We start from the raw sequence: 24,369 nt of genomic DNA, 5'->3' as shown, positions 1-24,369 counted from the left end.
TCGCGTTGCATTTTGATAATTGCAAAATGTAAAAATGACGGATTGATATCGATCGATGCTATAAGCTAGCTTTTCGAAGGGAAATAATTGGTAAATTGATTTCTTTTTTCTTTTTATCGAGTGGACAGAGCGGGTTTAAGCTGACAAGGTCTAAGTAGTTGAAGTCGATAATTTGAACGGCGCGACAGCAGTGGACGATTAATTGTCCTGCTGTGATAAATTGACCGCGGCCAACTCGGACGGCTGGCACCGTAAATTAGGCATATATCATTTATGAAATTGACACAATATGGGGGACGATCGATATTCACTCCCTCCTCGCGCGCGGAGAAAGAAATTTTCAGAGGAATCTCGGGACGAGAGAAGAGTCGTTTTTCTCCCCTTTCTCGCGAAATTGTGAAATTATTTCATATCGCGAAAAAACTTTGGATTAAATTTAATTCGCCGTATTTTTACATTGGAAATGACGAACGTTTTAATACTAATGGATTTTACAGAGGAAATCTTTTTCCCGCCACCCTGTTTTTACCAGGTTGGATTTAACTTTAATAATTTTTATAATCCACCATACGTTCTTACGCTTATTATGAAATTGCTCGTTTATTATTCCACGGTGAGAATTCAACAAAATTCGCGCGATCGTGTTCGATTGAAAATCGAATATCTCGATTCGAGAAAATTGATCGAGTTTCGCCATCCTCTGCGTCCTAGTAATCGGATATTTTTTCCCGATCGAAATCGGAGAACGAATCGATCCGATCTTTATCATTCAACCTTTTGTGTTTTTTTTTTTTTTTTTTTCTTTCTTTCTTTCCACAGTTCAAAAAGAGGGCGGTACCCAGCTGAAGCTGCAGATAAATTATTCCAACATGCAGGCGCTGTTCAAACCCATGAGGTGAGTACAATTTACAATTATCCGCGTTTAAAAAGTTAGCGAACGAACGATCGATCCGATCGATACGAGAAACAAAATTAAAAATCTCGCTCGCTTTTATAACACGTCGGAGCAAATTTCTCCTCCAAGTTATATCTCGTCTTAAAATAAAATTCAACGAAGGAGAACAATTAAAACTTTCCCTCGTCGATACAATCCTTTTCTCGATGGAACGAGATAAGTAGCGAAATGACTTGGATTATTTTTCTCGCTTCTGTTCCAAGAGATCGAAGAAACTCGAGAGATCGCCTTATTTTATCGCTTTTCGAACGAACGAAAATTACACGAAACCGATCACACGAAACGAGACGAGACGAGGAGGAAAGTTTGGAGTTTGGAGGAATCATCGAAAAATTATTTCTTACTCTCGATAATCGTTCGGGACGAGATCTCGAATCGGGCGGGGAGCGTTTAATTCTCGGATGTTAGCTCCGCGGGGATTAACAATTTATTTGATCGCCAAACTTGCGCGAATTCTCTTCACAAGTTATACACCTGCGTTTAATCCTTACGACTCGAATCCCTTACCGACTTATAAGTTGTTGCACTCCTTCTTCCTCTCCTATTACGAGACTATATCAACCTCGTAATTTAATTCGTATTATCCGTGAAAAAAGAAATTTATTCGTCTATTCGCTTTTTTTGCGAAATTTGGCAATAATTGGCAATAATTTACGAACTTTGTAATCCTTCTTTTCTTTTTTTTTTTTTCCTTCCTTTGCATCGCTCGTGCACCGATGACGATTTATTATTTCTGGCAAGTATAAGTCGCGGCCGCAATTAAGAGGCGATCAGAGGAAATTAGGGTTCTCGGGGAACGAGGGTGCAACGGAGATAGGGCGAGGAAAGTTTGGTGTTTCTCGAGGTCGAAACTAGCTTGAAATTACTTCGCCCGCTGTTTGTCCGTAGCTCTTCGCCGCAATTCCAGGCTTTGGATATCGCGAAATATCACGGTCGATAAGAAGGAGAGAATTAATGGAGAGAAACATATATCGCGCAATTTCGACGCGCAATTGACCGACCTGTATAAAGCGGAAAACAAATCTTCGATAAACATTCAGAAGGGATTCAACTCGCGCTGGTGGGATTCTCTATTTCTGGCAATAATAATCAGAAATTAGAAACCGTCGTAATTAACCAATTAGTTAATCAAACTTTAGGTTTCTTCTTGGAAAACTCTTGAAACCGAGGATGATGAACGATTCGCGGTTGAGAGCTTATCCTCTTTAAATGATTTTTTAAGCAACGATTTTAGGGATCGTTGCCTTCTTCATGATCTTTTTAATAATAATATTGTGGTATCCGCAAGTTATATACAAAAAAATTCTACGTTCCAATTTTTTTACACGTTCCGTTGGCATTATTTTAACCAAGGGGAATGGACGTGTCCAAAAAGGTTTTGCGACTGCCACCCTCGATGCTCGTTTCCTTTGGTCTTCTCGAAAGTGTTCTTGGAGACAATGGGAGGATGTGACGTATCACGTTTTCCGGTAGAAAGAGAGAGAGAGAGAGAGAGGGTGGGCAATGACGATTGAGAGAGAAAGAAGGGGGACGGTTGGAGCGGCCCTCTCGCACGGCACGAGACGCTTGCCTGGCTCTCCACTTATGTAATTGTGCTCGTAATCCCATCCACGACTAAGTTCGTCAACCACGTGGTAAGAAAAATCGTATCTTTGTCTCTCCATCTTCCTCCTCTTCTTTATTTCCTCCCTCTTGTGCTAGGAAGAATTTTTTTTTTTTAGCAAGATGCAAAGACGTCACGCAGCGGTTCGAATAATATTATATATAAATGGATTTAAAATTATATATTTTCAAATATATAAAGAATAATTGTTTCGATGTAATGTGTAACTTTTACGCATTAAAATTTCAAACCGTCTTTTTAGATTAAACAAAATAGACAAACAATTAATCGGATAAATTGATCGATCACATTTCAATAATTGAGAAATATTGTGTAAATTTATCAAGAAGCATTTCAATTCTCGAACGAATATAACATCTCGAAACGTCTATTTTAATTTAAATCGTTATAAATTATCAGTAAGCTCTTTTTTCTAAATTAAACTTAAAATTTAATTACTTCGTATTAGACAATTTAATTAAATCATATTAAATAATTCTGTCCAGTTAGCTCCTGTTATTCGAACCACTGTGCGGCGTGAGAATGAAAGTTATTAGCCAGCTGACTGTTTGATACTGTATTTACTTTCTTTCTTTTTCTTCTTCGTATTATCTTGGCCTCGTTTACCGTTTACCAGATTTCTATATCTTCCCTGCACACCTGTGAAATTCGTAAATTCCAAGAAGTATTAAGAAGATCGTCGAAGAAGTTGCTATCATTCACCGAAAAACATCCCTCTAAGGATAAACGATAATCGTTTCGATTAATTAATTCTCTCTCTCTCTCTCTTTCTCCTCGATTCTTTCTTCCTTCTTGCCTTCCATGGGCTTCAGTTTCGCGCGGCAATCCTCGCCAATTTTCCCTCGTTACACTCGTTCCAAATTCTCATCGTCGTACCGGTTGGAACCGGTATAAGAGGAGATGGAAGAATAAAGCAGAGAAAACGTAATATCGCGGAAGCGGAGAGAGAATTCGAGACAAGTGAGCCTCGTTCGGACGCTTATTGCGACTCCTTTTTATCCTCCCTTCCCCCTTCTCGTACAGACACACACACTTGCCCCCTTTTAAACTTCCGGCCGGCCGAAGATTCCACGATAAGTGGCCGAGGACGGCTTAAACTCCGGTAATAAGTTGGGCAATAAGTTTCAGGGAAAGTTTTCCGGCCTGGAGGACCCATCCTCTGACGAAGGCGATACGAAAAGCGCTGGCGTCGAGGGGCGTCGATGGGGGCGAGGGGGATGGAGAATTCGAGGACGAAATTGCCACCGTCCCAATCCCGGCCACCAATCCCGCAATAAGCTCTCGTTACACGTTAAGGAGGAAGACACCTCCCCCTCTCTCTCATCCCTAAACCTCCACATCCTCTTCTTCCTTCTTCTTCTTCTTCTTCTTCTTCTTCTTCTTCTTCTCCCTATCTATTTTTACCTCTGTTAAAGTAAAGGAAGAAGAGACTCGTCGAATGGACAATTTCTCACGACCAATTCTCCACCGCGAAATTATTTCTTCCAGCTTCCAGGTTCTTTTTATCGCGCCCTCTCAAGCTTCAAGGGAGGTTTGATTGAAGCTCCGCAGCAATCGGCAACCCGAGCAACCTTGTTTTCTTTTTGTACGAAACTCGATGATTTTCGTGTCGTTAACGAAAATCGATTCGATTTTCTCGAAGGAATTGATTTTGAGGTGGAATTAAAAAAATCGCGGAAAGTTTTCGTTTTCTGTACGTAAATTTTTTTTTTTTTTTTCTTATAACTCGGTGTTTATTCGCGAAACGATTTTATTAAAAATAAAATTCGTAAATGTCAGTTACGATTTGCGGGAAACAGAAGTTTCCCTCCCTCCTTCCCCCCTTCCTTCTTACCGAGAAGTTCTTACCGTTATTAAATTTGCCACGGAACTTTGCCCCTTGGAATCCTTCCCCTGTCCTCCATTATTAAAAACACGTTTCTTTTCCAAAGCTCCCTTCCCCATATTTTATTTAACAAATTTCGATAATTCCCCCTCTTTGCCTCGCTTCGACGAACTTTCTTCGAAGTTTCATCGGGATGAAAAGACCGCGAACAAAATCGAGTTTGAAAAACACGATTCGGCTACGTGAAAGCGTACAGCTTGTTTCCAACCAATCTCGACGGTTGTTAAATTTTAATCGATGTATGTGTGCGCGCGCGTTTTAGGTGAACTCCCGTGTTCTTTGGGGCAGGGGAAAAAGTGGGGATGGGCGTGTGGAGGTCAGACGTTTCTCATTTACCTTGCCTCGATTTACCTCGTCGACGTAATCGTGCATCAATAATAAACCTATCGACCTACATCATTAGTCGTGGACGCGATTAGCATTCGATCGTTCACGGTGTCGCGAATCCGAATGGAACCGATTTTTTCCCCTTCCATTGCCTCCTCCCCTCTTCACAAAAATCTCGAGTATACGTACGTGACTCGCGCGAGAGTTGCTCCCCGCAATGAAAATTGTAGACAACCGGGCGTGGAAAATTTATTCGCCGATCGAGGCTCAAGAATTGTGAAATTCGTAAAATAAATAATAATAATAATAAGAACGTGAGAGGAAAATAATTGGAGAACGGCGAGAGAATAATTCATTCTCTAATGGTCTCTAATGGAAAAACAATATTTTATATATCGACGTCGATGTAAATTTTTCAAAAAGTAAAGTTTCAAAAAAGAATTTACCAACTTTTGAAATTAAACCTTACATATATATATATATATAATGTTTGAATCGTATTTCAAGCTTAGAATATTTTGTTAGGGGAAAAAAAGAAAATATGGATCCGCATTTCTCGCATACCCCTCGATTATTTCTCGAAATCTATTAATTCGATTCAATTTGTCTTGACAAAAAAAAAAAAAGAAACGAGTACATCCCAGATTTTCTCGAGACGAGCGGAAAAAGTAAAGCAATTCTTCTAATCTGCCCTATAAATCTCTCCCTCTCTCCCTCCCCTCTCTCTCTCTCTCTCTTGAGATTCTCGCCGATGCAATTAATATTTGCGCGCGAAAATAAATCGCGTCGAAAGCGGTTCATTTGAATATAAAATAGCAGCGAGACGGGGAGGGGGGGATCTTATTCCAGGCCAATTATTTCGACCAAATATCCGGTTATCTTTCCCTTGTCGTGGAGCCAGACAATGTGGAAAAAATTCGCGAGCTGAAAAGAAGAAGGGTGGACTGCCTCTGTTTGGGTAAACAGAATTATGGCGCGGTGTCGGAAGGTCAGGCGAGGGGGGAGGTTGGCTTGGCAGAGGTCCTTGCGACGCCAGTTAACTTTTAATCGGATGCAAATTACGCGCTAATTACCGCGCGACCGTCGTATTAATTAGCCGCTTGGAAAAGTTCCTCGAAACGCCGCGTTTTTTTCACGCTCTCTCCTCTCCTTCTTTCTCGAAATCGTTTTTCTTCGAGAGATAAGAAGGGACGATTCGTTTCCACCTTGGAATTTCTTCAATTCTTCAACCAGCGTCTCTCTGATGTTTCGTGAAATTGAACGTTTCTTTTTTTTGTTTTTTTTTTCTTTTTTTTAATTAATCCTTTCGATGGAGGAAGTTTCGAAGATGGAAATTCGAATTGTATTGGAAGTCGAGGGAGAATCGATAAGTTTGGAAAGTTTTGTGTCCATCCTCGTGAGTGGATTAGAAGTTCTTCAGTTCTGTAGTTGATAACTTCTTAAGTAGAAAATTGAGCAGCTTTTTTTTCTGAAAGCGTTCGAGACTTTGGAAGAAATACTTTTTTTTTTTGTGTGTGTGTGTATGAAAATAGTGATACTGATGAATTAAACGTTTCTATCTTTTCGAACGAGGCGTAGTAAAAATAGCGAACTTGCTCGCTTCCTCATATTTCGTGGAAAACGATAAAGCGAGTTTTAACGATTCACCATGATGCTCCATGATGAGAAAGATTAAGACATTCCTGTTTACTCCGCGATATACATTTCCCCAATTTCAAAGTCGAAGTCTAACAATTTTTCCATCTTTCGATTAAATTTCGCTTGGAGAGAGTTTAGAAGAAATCAGCAAAGATCATCGTCGATGAATATTTTTTAACCAAAAAAGAACTTTTCCTTTCTGTTATTTCGTCTCGAGATCTAATTGAAAGAAACTTCATTCTTCGAAATATTATTATCCTTTCAATTATATTAAACGAGTCGATGATGTAACCGGTTCAATTGCAAAGTGTAAGATCATTTTTTCGATCGATAGTAGAAGAGTTGGTGAGAATTATTTTCGCCCAGACACTGACGAAACGTAATATCGAGTTAACAGACCGAGAGGGTAATATTCAATGATTCTCAAGGGATTTTAATTCGAACTTGGAGGTTGAAAAGTTTGTATTGACACCGAATGCGCGAAAAGTAAGCGTCGAGATGATGACTTTCGTTCAAAAATTCGGCTTATTTCGATCCGTTCTACAGATCCAAACAACAGAATTGTTGTACCCGCCTATCTGTACACGAGCTCTCTCTCGATTATTTACATATTCGAGGCTCGGTTGGCGCGTATCCACTCGTTCAACGTCACGCTACATCGACGCAATTCTGCTTCTGTTCTCCGCCATATTTTCGCGAGGAAAGGTGCACACGTAGCGGAGAAGGATTCCCCGGGGACGGTTTTTTTTATTTATCGCCGTCGAGTCTCGCGATGGAAGACGTGGAGAAAGAGGAGGATTCTCCGTTTCTCTTCTCCCCTCGCCTATTCTCTCCTTTATGCTTTCTCTCGAGAAATCGTCTCCTCCTGAATTCGAAACTGTCGCGGAGCGTTGCGCGTGTCACGGCCTTGAAACGAGATAAATATTTTTTCTCTCGAAATGACAAACGCGAAAATTGAGAATAGAGAGAAATTTCCTCCTTCTTTCTCTTTCTTGTTTCTTTCAATTCAATTCCATCGTTGATCGCTGCAAGTTAGAAGTTATTCCGTCGAGAAAGTGAGAACGGACGAGCGAACGTGATAAATTAAGACGTCGTGGCGCAATTACGAGGAGCGAAGATTTCTTCCCGTACGATTCAACCCGTTGTCGCGAAAATGGAAATTACTTTCTCTTCGCCCGGCGTGTTTTCGCGCCTCTCGTTCGCGCCATTCTCATCTTCTTGCCCTTGAACAAGGGAGGGGGGGAGGGGGCAAAAATATTTCCCAGGGAAAAAGAAAAAATTCTCCGTGGAATCGTGGAAAAACTCGAGCGTAGAACGAAAATGCAGATTTTTTTTACCTATCCCTCGTTTCCATAAACGTTCGCCGTAACTTATTATTACGTGTTGTTTATGGTCCACAGGTTTCCACGGGAACAACAAACCCTGCCCAATCACTTCTATTTCACCGATTTCGAGAGGCATACGGCCGAGATCGCCGCGTTTCATCTGGACAGGTAATCTGATGCTATTTTTATCGAAGAAAGAAAAAAAGGAAAAGAATGCAAAAAAGGAAAGAAATCGAAGGAGTTTGTTCTCTCGTGAAAATGGAAAATGATAAAAGTTTGGCCCGTTACAGGCTGCTTGGATTCAGGAGGGCGATGCCGGTTACAGGGAGAACGTTGAACCTAACGACGGAGATTTATCAGATCGCCGACGGCGAACTGCTGAAGACGTTCTTCGTCAGCCCGGCCGGTAATATCTGCTTCCACGGCAAGTGCAGTTATTACTGCGATACGGCGCACGCGATTTGCGGAAATCCGGACACCCTTGAAGGGAGTTTCGCCGCTTTCTTGCCGGATAAATCTTTCGTCGCGAGGAAGGCGTGGAGACACCCCTGGCGGAGGAGTTATCACAAGAGGAAGAAGGCCCAGTGGGAGCACGGTGAGATTCTTCCACCGCCATTTATCATTCACATTTTTCCTCGATTATTATTTATCGCGCGCTCCCAATTCTCCCAACAATTCTCTGGAAAAATACAGACTCCTCCCTGCACGGTTAATTCGTTTCGCGAAATTCCGTTTCGCGTTAAATGAAACCAAAAAAAAAAAAAAAAAAAAAAAAGAAAGAAAAAAGGAGGAATAGAAATAGAAATGTCGATGAACAAAGGGCACGACGAAAAGGATATTTGATATTTGAAAAATAGAGCGTTTTTTTTTTTTTTTAACAAGAAAGCTTGTTGAACTTTTATAAAAAAAAAAAAAAAAAGAAAGAAAGAAAAGAAGAAACGGTTCCTCTATTAATCGTTCGAAAACGTGACCGTTCCTCGTAGCGATCGTCCACGATTTCTTCTTAACCACGATTGCAAAATACATCCATCCAATTTTCCATTGGGTATACTCGATACGTAGCCGGGAACGTACTCTCCATAATGCACTTTGTTTGATGTCGATACGTTCAATGGTTGCCGAGATATAGGAGCCGATAGCGTGCAAGATGAATGGTGGATTCAAGTTCTAGGGAAACGCCGTGACCTACTTTCCCTCCCTCCCTCCCTCTCTCCCTCCCTGTCTCTCTCTCTTTCTCACTCTCTCTAGAAATTGTTTACGCACGTCTGGTGGTAGTAGTGGCAAAAAGCGTTAAATCAACTAGTGACCGCTGCGCAGGTAGGCGAGTTGGGGTGGGTCAGTTGAGCGAGAGAGGTGGCGAGAGCGCGAGCGAGACAGGGATATCGAATTATTAAAAATTATAGTGGGCGATATTCACGACGATATTTCAAGAAAGCGAGCCACGTATCGAGATGAAACGAAAACTGGTTCAAGAATAAGGGTTCCCCGATAATTCGCTGATTTCGCGAACTAATTGCTCGTGGCGTTTCGGAGACTACGATAATTCGATGTTTCGTCGATTCTTAATAAAACGTTTTAAGGTTAGTTAATTTTTCACCTGCTACTCCGGGATGGATGTATTCTGGATTGTGCGTTATATAATACTGATAAAGAATTTTTTCCTTCTCTTTATAAATAAAAAGGAAGATTTAAAATGTTGAAAATCGAAAGATAGAAGTTTTGAACAAATTGTTGATGAATATTTGATAGGCAGTCGTTTTAAAATTTTAAAAGCTTGCGTAGCTTTCCATAATTCACCTCATAACCCGGTTAATATACGTAACGAATGTATACCGTGAAAATTTCACGTAGAAGAAAATAAGTAATAAATCTATTTTAAACTCGTGAAACGTATTTTTAATCAAAAACGATGGTAACGAAACGTTTTTCAATCTACCATCTCCGGGAATATATATATATATATTTATTTTTCAGATTCGGATTACTGTTCCCTGGTGAAAGAAATCCCACCCTATCACGAGGGTAGGAGATTGCTGGATCTAATGGACATGGCTGTCTTAGACTTTCTCATGGGGAACATGGATAGACACCATTACGAGACGTTCAAGATTTTCGGCAACAACACGTTTCCCCTGCACTTGGATCACGGCAGAGGATTTGGCAGACCTTTCCACGACGAGATCTCCATCCTTGCCCCCATCTTGCAGTGTTGCATGATCAGGCAAACGACTCTGACCACCCTTCTAAAGTAAGTTCTCTTCCTACAATAATTCCCCTCTCCTGATCGATAAAAATTTCTACCAAACTTTGCATCTTCCTCGAAAAATCCATCGATCTATTTCGATTCCCACCACTGCCGTCCGCTCGTAAGCCAAGCCAAACCCTTCCATCCTCCTATTAATTTCCAACGATCTATCGCACAGATAGATGGATAGACACACACATACAGAGAGAAAGAGAAGATCCGTCGTGGCGATGGTATCGAGGCACGGTCCTGTCGCGAACAGGATCGATCCGGGTCGAATTTACAATTCAGAGGAGGAGGAGGAGGAGGAGGGGCCTCTGTCCGGATTTCGAAAAAAAAAAAGAGGGGCGGGGAGGGGAAACGATGGGAAAAGTTTACGAGCCGTGGCCCCCGGGGCTGGATAAGGCGGATTTTGGAGTGAAACGTTTTACCAGAATTGGCCGTCGCCAGCATTGCTCGTGAATCTCCGCTTTGATGCGGATTCACGACGAGGGCGACGGGCTTTTTACGGCCGCGATAAATTCGAGAGCCGAGAGCGGATTTCGCCGACACGCGTTTCGATACACACACACACACGGACGACGCGTGCACGGTGGCCGATACCACGATACCACGACGGGACGATTATCGATTTTGTTCGACACGTTGCTTAAGTTGTCGTGGAGCGAGCTGAGTCGAATAAAAAAAAAAAAAAGAACCGGGTTCGTCCTTCCTTTCCGGGGCGCCGTCCACACCTATCCACACCTGTTCTCTGATAAAACTTGAACATTTCGTAGATTGAATTCCACGGTGGCGTGGCGAGTAATCTCAGGATTCTATGAATTCTCCTCCCCTATGGTTGCATTTTTCCGATTCGATTTATCTTTCTCTGTGTGTATGTATATATATATATGTATATATATGTGTGTATTTTCGCGGGCCGATTGAAATTCATCCTTACTCGCCTGTGAAATTCTCGTCGAAACGTTGCTGCCAAAATTCTTGCCAATTTTATTCTTTTCGTTTGATAAAATAAAATTGTAGAAGAGCGTGGAAAGAGATGCTTCCTCCGAGATTGTAACAAATCGTTTCGTTGCGATTTATCATCTTTCCATCGCGTTCCTGCGAAGGAATTGAAATTGATCCCCGATGCGATGTCAGCCTAAAATTACATCCAACTCGTATTCAATTTGAAACTATTTTTTCAGCAATAAAATTGTAGAAATGTCTTTGAAAAAATAGCGAATTGAAATTTTTTTCACCGATAAAATTGTAGAAATACCTTCGAAAAAAGTAACAAATTTTTAATTCGAAATCGATTCTTATAATGCGTCCGAAATTATATATATCCAATCTGTAGAATTTGAAAAAAATTGTTTCAGCAATGTAATAAACCTAATAATTTATCGTGTAATAATATAAATGTTTCAGTTTCTTGGAAAATTTTATAATCGCGCGGAATTTAAATGGGAATGATTGGCGAAGAAATAAACGTGTATCTAATTTCAAATTAATCGGAAGGCTTATTATCGTGGCTGCCTCGAAGAGGTATCTTGAATGAAATCGTGTTGGACGGTTGGAAGGCGCATTGAAGAAGCCCACACGTTGTCCATTAAACCTAATATTATAGGATAATTGCATCCTGTGGATACTTCATTGCAGCTACTTCATCGTGTCAGTCATGGTTACTTACTTCTCTTTCATTATGACTTCGTTTTCATTCAATTCTCGTTCGGCTGATCCAATCTTCGTATGGAAAGGACCATGTAAGGCCATACCTTTTTTTCTTCTTCTTTTTTTTTTTTTTTTTTTTTCCTTCATTAAACCCGATTATTCGTGATCGTTAGAAGGGGAAAAAAATCAGAAAAAAATTCGAAAGATGATATATTCTTGATTAGATAAATATTAAAAGGATCATAAAAGATGGTCGAGGATCATGGATATCCTGGAAAACCATAATCGTTCAAATGGTATGAAAGCTGTTCGATCAAGTCTTTATCCTCCTCTCGACAGAGGAGAGCAACGTGCTTTTCTACGTTCCCCTGTGACATCGAGAAGTAGCCAGCCAGAAAAATACTTTTATCCGCGTGCTTCTTCGAGAATGTGTCCTTAAATATACACACAAGTCTGCATATACTGGGTGGCTCCGTTAAGAAGCCATTACATATATATATATATATTCAATCGATATAACGTTCAAATGTTTTCTTTATCCACATTTATTTGAAACTTAAAAAACAAATTGTCGGCAAATTTTCTTCTTATATTCTTTTATCGCCACTCGATTCTTTTGCACACAAAAGAATTTATCGATCCGGTGAGAAATAAACAAAGAAATATACAAAATTATTATAATAAATTTTCCTCTTTGAAATATTTTCTAAATTTCTTCTCTTACTTTTCTTTCTTTCTTTCTTTTGTCACCATCGAAATCGTTCCATCTAAATTGTCAAAATTAAAACGCTACCTGCCATGGTAACACGATCGTGACAAAATATCGTAAAGTTATTTTTCGAATTCGAGATCCTTCTCAAATATCCTCTGTTTCAAAGGCGCGAAAGTCAAACGGATCACCCTGTACACGCTATAAATACTATCCGCGACCCGTCTGCTCGAGTCGATACTTTATTCATTGCCTGTTCCGCAAGAAAGACCCGGATCCTACATCATCGAGCCACGTCTCGAAATCTCGAAGGATCCGTTCGACCAGTGTGGAAAATTTCGAATGAACTGGGAGAAGAGAGAGAGAGAGAGAGAGAGAAATATTGTAATTTTTCCTCCAGGAGAAAAGAGGGGGCGAGCTCCGTGACGAGCTCCGTGAGGTGATAGATACTAAGATACGTGTCTTACCTCTCGAATCAAACTTCTAATTACGAGCATTTGCATTTTTATTGAAAAATTTCTGTCGCCTCGCGCGCTCTCCCTGCCTCGGGTGATCAATGCGTCAAGAGGAGGGATGGAGGACGGCCGTAGACGGAGAAAGAGGATCACGTTTTTAATCTTTCGAGTTCCGACGACTTCTGTCCATTTGCATGTTTATTAAAAACGATCGAATTACTTTGATTCGGGTGAATATTGAAAGAAACGGATCGGCCAAATTTTTCGTTTTCATCGAGAAGAGCTTGAATTTGAATTTTCAGTGTTGGAATTCCCTCCTCCCCCTTCTTTCACGGGGGAGAAAGAATCTTAGGGTTTTATTTTAAGCTTGTTTCGGAGAGTCGAGAGACGTCCCATAAGGGTTTTCAAATTTACCCTCGTTCTCGTAACAATTTATCCACGACGAGTGGCTCATATTGATATTAAAAAAGACGGGGGAGAGGAGGATGACGTAAATAAATTTTTATATCACTGTTTCTTCTCTTTTCTTCTCTTTTCCTTTCTTTTTCCTTATTTTTTTTTTGTCCTTTTTCTTTTTCTTCTTTTAGATTTCACAACGGACCAGTCCCACTGAGCGAGGCACTGCGAAAAAGCATGGCCAAGGACCCAGTGGCCCCCGTTCTCTGGGAACCCCATCTGGCGGCTCTCGACAGGAGGGTGCGCGTGATTCTTCAAGCGATCAGAGACTGCGTGAATCGAGAGGATTCGAGCCAAATCGTCCACGAGAAAACGGAGGATACCGGATCCTAGCCGTTTCGTTCGATTTCCTAGTGCGAATTAAAGATTCTGATCGTTGATGAATAAATATATATAATATATATATATATAAAGGAAACGAAGAGAAGAAGAAAAAGTGAGATTTTTAACTGATGATGACGACGATGATGATGATGATGATGATGATGATGGATGTAGTTTATTGTAAAAAAACGAAAAAGAACGTGTAAAAATATGCGTGTGTAAAATATCGATGTTGAACACTGATAACAGGGACAAAGATAAGAGATATATATACATATATATTTTATCGACGACATTTTCTTTTTAAGATTTCTTTTTTCTCGAATATTCGTTAATCGTTGTTTATATATTATATATATATATATAAAACAAGTCTATTTTATTCTTTCTTTTTTTGTTTTTATCACAAAGAAACTTGTACAAAGAGATTGTACATAGCGTATTGTATCATAATTAAGAGAAGAATATTAAGATCAAAACCATTTGGAACGCCTGCTTTCCATGTGTATAAAAGGTATAAATATAAAATCGATAAAGTCGCTTTTCAGGGCTGGATACTTCAACGATAACTGCGTTTCGTCGTTGAAAGTAACGAGTGCAATGTTATCTGATCGAGTATTTTCAGAATAGCTCAGGAAATATCGCATAGATCGTTCATCAACCCGATTAATTAAACCTCGTCGCGTGGCGATCTATCGGCCCACGATTTTTCTGAGCCACGATTCCTCGAGATAACACAACGCGCTCGTCGACGGCCAGAGTTTTTTTACCCAGAGGAATCGAGTTTCCAGCCGTGGAATTATTATACGTTAACCGCGTGCGAGTTGGAATGCAATTCATGTGAAGAAGGCTATGCGTGTGCGTGTCTTTTTTAATGCGTGTGCTTTTTCGTACGCGTGAATGAATTTTTCGAGGTGCACCTGTACTCGTAAGTGTGCTTTTTTTTTTTTTTGGAGAGGAGAAGGCAAGGAGGAAAAGAAAAGAAACTTTGTTGAACAAGTCTATCGATGTATTTTTTTCTTTTTTCTTTTCTACCGAAATTCTCGCTTTTATCCCTTCCTTATCGTCCCTATCCCCTTCTTCGCAGGGGATTATTTTGAAAAGAATTATTAAATTAGACGAAGTTTCGATTTTTCTTTCTTTTTTTTTTTTTTAAATACTCGATGATCGACTCGATTTTTCATCCCTCGGCCATTCCAAGTTTGCGTAATTCTGCTTATCAAATTTTCTTTCCCTTTCCTAGCTTCGTTCGGACAAAGTAAAGAGGTGGATAATAAAAAGTTTTCCAGAATTAATTTCGCACAATTTAATATTGTAATTTTTGCCCCAAAGTTTTGCCCCAACTTCTTGGCGCAAGATCTTAAAATATCGTGTTGAACTTGCCGATCAAACTCTCTCTCTCTCTCTCTCCCTCCCTCCCTCCCTCCCCACTTTTCCTTCCGTCATCTTGCCAACTATTCCAAGAAGTACAGAACTCTAAGCGGGGAAACATAAAATTCGAGTACCTTTTCTATTCATCTTCTATTCGCTCGTGATAATGAGATCGTTCAAATATCGTGGATATTTTGAAAAAAAATTAGAAGTAATTTTTCCCCCTCGATAATTTTCCAGCCAATTAAGCCATCGAATTAAATCGAATCGTGTATAATTTGCCAATATTAAGAGACATTGAAAATGGAAATAAGGCGCGATATCGACTGAAAAATCAATTTTTTCGGGGGGTTTCATTAAACGAATCTAAAAGATTCAGCGAGTCTTTTAATTACACCGCGTAATAATTTAAGAGTTTCCAGGCTATCCCAAAGAGGCGAGTTTCATTATTAATCATCCATCCTTTTTTTCCTCCGTTTCGATCCTCTATCGAATCTCATTCCTCTTTTCCCAAAACTTCCTCACCAACGTGGACTCTCGTTCTAATTTTATTTCACGAGAAACGAGACGAGACGAGACGAAACGTTGGAAAAGAAGAAAAAGAAAAGAAAATCGTAGAAATAAGTAGAAAATTCATAACGTTTAATTTCAGAGAGAGAGAAAAAACTCATTGATGCAATTTTTCGAGAGCGCGATTAAAAAAGTTGAGAATCAACGAAATTTCCCCATTTCGAACGAATATCGACGCGCTTCAATCGAAATTTCAATCGTGGAGAAATCTTGGAATCTGGACTTCCAAGACTATCAAATTTTTCGAATCGTTGTTTCTTCTCTCAGAAAATTGCCGATACACGTACGTTCCTTCGAAATGAGAATGGTTCACGAACTTTATCCACGGACCCTATTCCGCGAAATTTGGGCGAAAGTTTTCACGCGGCCAAGGTAAACGAGGAATTTTCACTCGGGATCGATAAAAGCTCGCCAAACTGTGCGGCATCCATTCGAAAACTTTCCATTCTTCCATTCTTAATCAACCCGCCATTTACGCCCAAGAATTATTAGATAATCACGCCGCAAACTTTAAATTCTCCCCTCCCATTGAGAATCACGGAATGCGCAAACGACGAAATTGTTCGAAAGTTGAGGATAGGAGAAATCCTGTTGCGTGAAAATTCGTAGGATTGAATTAATTTAACGAGATCGAGCGAGTGTCTTAAATCGTTTCCCCGAAAAATTCGAATTTGATCGGAAAATAAATCGCCTATTTTCAATCTTCTCGAGATGTAATTCGTAAATCGTTTCGTTTATCGAATTTTGGGGAGGAGAAGAAGACTGCATCAGCGGGATTAGAATCGGAAAAACGATGGATCGAGCGGGCAAAGGAGTGGATTCCAATCAATCTTGGTAGTCGTCTTAAGCAGCTTTGGCAACTGGTTCCTGTAACCGACAGGAGCGTAACGCGATCTCAATCCCCCTTTGCAAGACGCGGAACCCCTTGCCACCGATCCAGATGAAGGAGGGGGCGGTGGTGGTGGTGGTGGATTGGCAAGGATATATCCTGTTAATTACGCAATCTCGGCTTTGCCTATGACGTTAAACGTCCTGGCCAGAACCAGTCTGTTTCCTGACAGCTCGCAATTTCCCATCTAGACGAATTTCGAGGAATTTGCACCACTTCGCCATAAGCTTATTGCTTATCCAGTTTAACAATAACAGTTGAAACGGTTGGAAATTATCGCGAGATGTCGTCTCGAGTCGAACGAACGCCAAGAGGGCGAAGCTTTTCGCTCCCAAGATTTCGACTATCCTCCTCTCTGCCAATGAAATCGTTCTCCAGATTCTTGGAAAACGGGATCAACGGGATGGATGGATGGATGCGCTCAAGATTTCCTCGATTCTCGAAAAGTTTTCTCAGCTCGACGCGTGAATTGGCGGGTGAAAACCTTGGTTTAATCGCAGAGGAAGATCGAAATGATAACGTTTCGAAGGAGAGGGTTTGGAGGAAATCATGCGTGTTTCGAATTTCGAATCGAAGTCGAGGTCTCCGGCTCGACGGCTGATCATCGGCCGACTTTATCCACTTGAAACTTTCACTTACTTCGCCGCCCAACTTTCACAGAGAGAGAGTCAACAGGACTTATTTACGGGCCGGAACTTCGAATATTGGGTGGAAACTTTGTGGAATAGTTTATCGAAAAAATGGCGAATAATTTAATGGAAAGGAAAGGTTTTCAGAGTGTTTGGCGGATCGATCGATCGATCAAATCGGATCGAAAGCTGCCTCGGGTGGAAAAATTTCCAAGGAATGGAATGCGCTTGTAAAGAGGAACATTTTCCTTCGAGCGCTCTCGAACTTTTCCTTCTCTTGGGATTGATTTTAGACCATTTAGGAATAAATAATACGAGTTATATATAAATAAATATAAAGTGAAAAAAGTTGAACGAAACATTTTATTATTTCGATATTTATATATATATGTGTGTGTGTGTGTGTGTAATAATGATAATCTTCTTTCGAAAGAACAAGTTGAAAAGTTGAAAATTACCATTGAAAGTGGTTATATCTACATATATTGGTAAGGCAACTTGGAAGCATAAAATGAAATGGTTGTTAGTTCTCTCCGAGAGAGCAAGTTTTCCTCTTTTTTGGCGAAATAAAAATCTATATCGGAGGGAGAGGGATGGGGGTGATTGCACGAAGGAAGAAAGCAGAAAGTTGCTCGACCAACATTTCTTCCACCGGAGGAAGAAAGTTGAGAATGTCGTCGAAGATCACAAAGGGACGAACATTAAGGGTTGATTTATGGGGAGAGGCGAAAAACTCACGGTCCAATGCGCTCTGATAAACATTATCCACGTTTCCCTTCGATTCTTTCTTCTTCTTCTTCTTCTTTTTCTTCGACTGCAACGTGTCGTCCTTTTGAGAATTCAATTTATAAAAATGTTTCGAAAGATCTTAAATCTTTGGATATTAAATATCATTTCGTTCGATCCGCTATGTAATACGAAGTTCATAGCAGTTTTTTCTTTTCTTTCTTTCTTTTTTTTTTTTTTTTTTCTCTTTTGAAACATCATTGCGACTCGAGCAACGATAACCATTTCAAAAAACTGTATATTTGAAAGATTCTTTCATATTAGAAGATTATAAGCGGTCGCATGCAGCGTAACACGAGGTTTGAAGGGCGTAGTTTCCACAAGAATGTCGAACATTTCGATGGAATGCATTCTAATGCGTCGTTTGCATAATCAGAAAGGATTCACAGAAGCTAGAGGATGTTTCTTTTCGCTCGTCGAGCAGCTTTGTCGTTCAAATGGCCGCATTCTCATGTTAAATCATCGCGAAGAGGATGCCTGTGCACGCTGTTCTTTTCTATTTTTAATGAGATCACAGTGATGAAATTATGTAATGCGCTAAAAATTCTCGATACCAAAGACGATAAATGGAAAATGTCTCTTAAAAATTTCGTAGGTCAGTATGAGCAGAAATTTTTTTCTATTTTTTTTAGATACTTAAAATAAAAATTTGTTTTTCTTTCTTTAAAATGTGTAAAATAAATAATTCGTCAATTTTCATTTATCTATTCTAATTCTATGATATATCGTATCCAAAAGTTGGACGGGATAAATTCTATTAAGATTTTTAATCAATAGATTGGACAACGAAGACAAAAAAATCAACGACTGTATTGTAACTATCTCGTTTGAGTATAAATATATAGAAATGTGTAAGGGATAAACGTAGACAAGGAAAATAAATAGCGAGAGAAGGACAGAGATAGGATAAAAATTGTGGAATCAGCGCCATCTCCAGAGTGCCGCAAAAGAAACTCATGTGGAAAGGACAGAAAATAGGAAGAGAAGGACAGAGATAATATAGGAATTAACCACTAGCGCCATCTTTCAGGTTTTAAAGATACTTCTTCAAAAGTAGGATAAGTCAGAACAAGAATTGCGAATTCGCGCCATCTCTTGAATATTAAAGAAAATATGTTCTTTTTTTTTTCAGGAATATTCAAGAGATGGCGCACAAATACAATTCTTAACCTATCTCTATCCTTTTTCCACCATTTTCTGTCCTTTTTACGCGAGTTTCGTTTGCGGCACTCTGGAGATGGCGCTGATTCCACAATTTTTACTCTATCTCTGTCCTTTTCTCACTATTTACTTTCCTTGTCTATATTTACTTTATAAATTCATGCGTTTAAAAACCGTGACGATTTCTTTATTCGAATAACTTTATTTATTCGCTTCAAATTTATTAATTAAATATTTATTAATCATTAATTATTACATATATATATATATATACACATAAGATATTTATATAGGATAATTTTATTTCTATAGGTAAAATGGCCTTGCGGATAAGATGGTTCTATCTCGTAAAAGCTATAAAATGCTTCTGATTTTCAATTATATTTGATAATATTTTATATTGCATATAAAATACGTTAACTGTAGTTTTTGTTCGTTTCTAATTAATATGATATATGTAATTTTTGTAATTTATGTAATTGCTATATATAATTATATTTTTTATATAAGTTTTTATAATTTGTACATATCATACATATATTTTTCATATACATTTTATAATATAGAGATTATTTAATGATCATTGATTAATTTTTTAAATTACATAATTTAATTTTTTTACAGAAAATGCCGATTTACATCAAGTACTGCATTAAAAAAAATCTATATAAAAAGAAAGAAAGAAACCTTGATTTATATAAGTTAATGCATCCATCTATAAAAAGATAACATAAAAAATCTTATTAAATATTTTCTCATTTCTATTAAAATCAATTGATTTATAATTAAGCTATAAATGGTAAGTATTTTAAACGGTAAGTATTTGTAGAATTAAGAAAACTGTTGAAAAAACATTAATACCGTATGCAATAACATTTACGAAGTTAAGGTAAGTAAAGGTAAGTATCGAACAGGTAAGTATATAAAAGTTGAACAAAAATTTATATTTCGGAAATTCCAAGAATTTGACGTCATTTCTAGGAATTTTCCCAAAACAAACAAAAAAAATGTAAATAAACATTGAAAATGTAAATAAACAAACCTTTGTTTATAAACAAAGGAAAATTTTAAAACCAAACTTTGAAATTGTAAAAATTCTCGGAAATTCTAAGAATTTGACGTCATTTCCAAGAATTTCGAAAATTCCAGGAATTTGACGTCATTTCTAAGAATTTTCCCAAAACAAACAAAAAAAAATGTAAATAAACATTCAAAATCAAAATAAACAGACCATTGTTTGCAAACAAACGAAAATTTTCAGATTTCGATATGAAATTTTTACAAATTTTCGAAAATTTTTGTAAATAAACATTGAAAATGTAAATAAACAAACGAAAAATGTAAATAAACATTGAAAATGTAAATAAACAAACCTTTGTTTATAAACAAAGGAAAATTTTAAAAACCAAACTTTGAAATTGTAAAAATTCTCGGAAATTCTAAGAATTTGACGTCATTTCCAAGAATTTCGAAAATTCCAGGAATTTGACGTCATTTCTAAGAATTTTCCCAAAACAAACAAAAAAAAATGTAAATAAACATTCAAAATCAAAATAAACAGACCATTGTTTGCAAACAAATGAAATTTTTCGGATTTCGATATGAAATTTTTACAAATTTTCGAAAATTTTTGTAAATAAACATTGAAAATGTAAATAAACAAACGAAAAATGTAAATAAACATTGAAAATGTAAATAAACAAACCTTTGTTTATAAACAAAGGAAAATTTTAAAAACCAAACTTTGAAATTGTAAAAATTCTCGGAAATTCTAAGAATTTGACGTCATTTCCAAGAATTTCGGAAATTCCAAGAATTTGACGTCATTTCTAGGAATTTTCCCAAAACAAACAAAAAAAATGTAAATAAACATTCAAAATCAAAATAAACAGACCATTGTTTGCAAACAAACGAAAATTTTCGGATTTCGATATGAAATTTTTACAAATTTTCGAAAATTTTTGTAAATAAACAAACGAAAAATGTAAATAAACATTGAAAATGTAAATAAACAAACCTTTGTTTATAAACAAAGGAAAATTTTAAATCAAACTTTGAAATTGTTCATCTATTTGAAAGTTCTAAGAATTTGACGTCATTTCCAAGAATTTCGGAAATTTCAGGAATTTTTAGTGACGTCATTTTCATAAGAATTGAATTCAAATTTTTTGGTTAATCATACTTAGATTATACGTAGATTTTAATGAAAATACTCACCTTTATACTTACCTTTATACTTACCTTTTTAAACTCCATATTTCCAGAAGAAACATTTTTTTATCATTTTACTTAATTCTAATTATAGAATTTATAATATACTTGCCTATTTTATCAGAAGCTTTTATTTTGGTGTAGCAATTACTTTTTATTTATTAAAAATTTCAGTTTTTTTTAAGCTCACATAGTAAAATTACAATTTCAAATAAATTTTTCGTATCAATTTTAATGAAATTCTTCTGAAATTATTTATTAACGATTAATATGTAATATTTAATTGATATTATTGATACACAATATGTTTTTCATGTTTTTTAATTTTTTATTAAAATGGGATTTATTTTAAATAATATGATGTATATTTTATGCATTTGAAATATTGTTTTTTCTGTTATTTTCATTAAATTTTATTCATATTTTATTATTTTTATTGTTATATAAATGAATAATCTAATATTATTTGATTAATACATGATAATCATTAATAAATAATTAATTGAGAAAAATTTTATAAAATTTATATGAGAAACTTGCCTAAATTTCTAATTTCAATATGAACTTAAAAATATTGATATTTTCGAAAATAGAAAACGAGTAATTAAAAATTTTGTAACAGAAGCCAATTTTTATTACGAAAAATAGTAATTATATTAGTAGTCCGAATAAGTTTAAAATTTTATTAATTTATTTTCACTATTCATAGCATTGACTTGTACTTAAAATTACCGCGTTTTCATTGAAGAGATGTGAATTGTACATGTAACTACAAATATTTTGTGATTGTAGTTGAATTTATGGTTAAAAAAACTTGGTGAAAATCGGATACGTGGTTATAGTACGATGGTTGTGGAAGAAAAAAATAGTGAATCATTGAGAGAAAATCAAATAAATGATGATACGACGTCGACGGAACAGAAGACGTACTCGTTGGAAAGTATCCTTTTGAAAAAGATTTTAAATATACGAAAATTGTTCTGTCAACGCCATATGTTATTTTCTAACCTATATTTTTCCTTTTTCTTTTTTTTTTTAATTATATAAATTTTTTTCTAATACACAATAAACAAAATAAAAAAAATAATTTAAATAAATGTATAAAAGATATTATAAAAATTATTTTTTACATTTTATACTTTTATTTTGAAACATGATTCAGTTCATTTAATTAATAATCTTCATTTTTCTTCCATGTTTGTAAATCATATTCTAGTATTTCTAATAATAATATCCTTGACAATTAAATAGTTCTAAAAATTATAAAAGAAGCACAACAACAACATGGGTTAAGACATGGTGACTATCAGCGATATCGTGGTTATTGTTCAAGAAGACTTAGACGTCTTAGAAAAGTTTTAAAAGTTCCACAAGGAGACAAACGTCATTTTAAAAGAAGAGATATATTACCCGCAATGGTTACTGATGATAAATTTTTACAAGTTCCCTTAATAATGGCAGAACGTGCTTGGAGTTATGCTATGCAGTTACGACAAGAATCTAACACAGAACCAAGGAAAAAGTTTCATTTGATATCTAGGCTAAGAAAAGCTGCTACATATTCTTTACAATTACAAGAACTGATAGAGGTAACCTATATTCTTTCATAATTTCAAGTATTGATTTTTTAATACAAATATGTATTTTAGAGTGTTAATTGTGATGCAAGAACAAAATTAGAAGCTCAAGCATATGTCGCATGGATACATGGATCTTTACATTTTGAACTGCAACTTTGGAAAAAAGCAATGGAAAATTTGAAAAAGGCTCAGGTAGTATATGGAAAACTAGCTTCTGCATTATCAGAATCTGAGCAAATAATGTACAATGCTCGTGTTGAGGAGCTTGCTCCGAGCCTTAGATATTGTGCCTATAATATAGGAGATACCACTGCCATAGATGACTTAATGCAAATGAGAGGACAACTAAGTGGCGAATTATTAGCTAATTTAGATTCATTGATAGCTCAAACTCGAGAAAAACAAGCAAATGCTGAAGAAGTGACTTGGCGTGGTCAATCATGTGGTGTAGTACCACCAAGAGCAGCTGGTCTTTTAATTGCTGATTCTAGATTAAATCAAACATTAGAAAAAGCAGCAACAAATCAAGCTAAAATTGATTTGCTGGAAGCACACTTAATAGATTGTAAAGATGCAATCTCAATTGTACGAGATTTATTTAAAAATGAATTAAAGAACAAAGATAACGATAAGCTATCCCCTTCACAACATTTAATTACGTATTTGCAATATATTAGATTGTCTCGTACATTGGAAAGAAATTTAGCATTGATCAAAGCGGCGGAAGAATCTGCAAAAACGAAACCACAGGATATTGTACGATTATACGAAGCAGCACTTCATAATCTTGTTGAAATATCACAGCTGCAAGATGATGAAGAATTTGTACGTGAGCAGGAAGCTAAAACAAAGGGTTACAGAGCCTTTAGATGTTATTACATGGCGCAATCGTTAGCGAATCTTCATCGATGGCGGGAAGCCATGGCTTTATATCAAAGATCTGCACAACACGCAAAAGATGCGCTTGAAAATTATGATAAAGTGCTTCCAGAATCATTAAAAGAAGCTCTCCAAAAATTAGAAATTTCTATAGAAGGTGCCAAGTATGCAGCACATGCGCACAGTGTTTTAGAGGATGGACAAGAAGAAGAATCTGGTATTAATAAATACACAAAAACGAAAAAACCTCTGTATGAACGTTTATACGAATATAGAGAAGATAATGCGCTTCTTACGAAACAACCTAACGTTTACAAATTGCCACCATCTATGCAACCTATTCCTTGCAAACCACTCTTTTTCGATTTAGCTTTCAATATGGTTGAATTTCCTGATTTAAGCGAAAAACTTGGCGATCAAGCTAAAAAAGGAGGCCAAGCTGGTCTTACAGGATTTGTTAAAGGTCTTTGGGGTTGGGGAAATAAATAAAATAAGGAAAACATTTGAAAAACATTCGATTTTAAATGTTATCGAACATAGTACGATAATGTATTTTTACGATATTCATTTGCCATGATAAGAATCAAGTTTTCACTTATAACAGCAATATTGAATAACGAGAAATAAAGAGAATATTATTAATATATGTTTGATTTTTTACTAACATTTAACCCTATATTTTTATAAGAAAATATAT

The 24,369-nt window shown here is 36.9% G+C and overlaps 2 protein-coding genes across 2 annotated transcripts in view; both read left to right on the top strand.

Moving 5' to 3' along the window:
* The window catches only part of LOC100867572 (extracellular serine/threonine protein CG31145), a 53,788-nt gene extending 39,190 nt beyond the window's left edge, over positions 1-14,598 (top strand). Inside the window, exons 3-7 of the mRNA XM_086909227.1 lie at positions 820-895; positions 7,830-7,922; positions 8,045-8,349; positions 9,729-10,002; positions 13,404-14,598. Of these exons, the coding sequence (XP_086765353.1) occupies positions 820-895; positions 7,830-7,922; positions 8,045-8,349; positions 9,729-10,002; positions 13,404-13,605 (950 nt within the window). The 3' untranslated portion in view covers positions 13,606-14,598. The remainder of the gene's footprint in view (positions 1-819; positions 896-7,829; positions 7,923-8,044; positions 8,350-9,728; positions 10,003-13,403) is intronic.
* Positions 14,599-21,799: 7,201 nt separating this feature from the next.
* On the top strand, positions 21,800-24,316 carry Srp68 (signal recognition particle 68). Its single transcript, XM_012487532.3, has 3 exons — positions 21,800-22,153; positions 22,465-22,802; positions 22,863-24,316. Exons 1-3 carry the CDS (start codon positions 22,060-22,062, stop codon positions 24,159-24,161), a joined length of 1,731 nt encoding a protein of 576 aa, XP_012342986.3. The 5' UTR covers positions 21,800-22,059; the 3' UTR covers positions 24,162-24,316.
* The last annotated feature ends 53 nt before the right edge of the window (positions 24,317-24,369 follow it).

Source organism: Apis florea, unplaced genomic scaffold, assembly GCF_048593485.1.
Source record: "Apis florea isolate Af1SG1 unplaced genomic scaffold, ASM4859348v1 contig_3081_pilon, whole genome shotgun sequence".
NCBI lineage: Eukaryota > Metazoa > Arthropoda > Insecta > Hymenoptera > Apidae > Apis > Apis florea.
The sequence above is the reverse complement of the archived record's forward strand: the minus strand, read 5'-3'. Positions and strand labels throughout refer to the sequence as shown.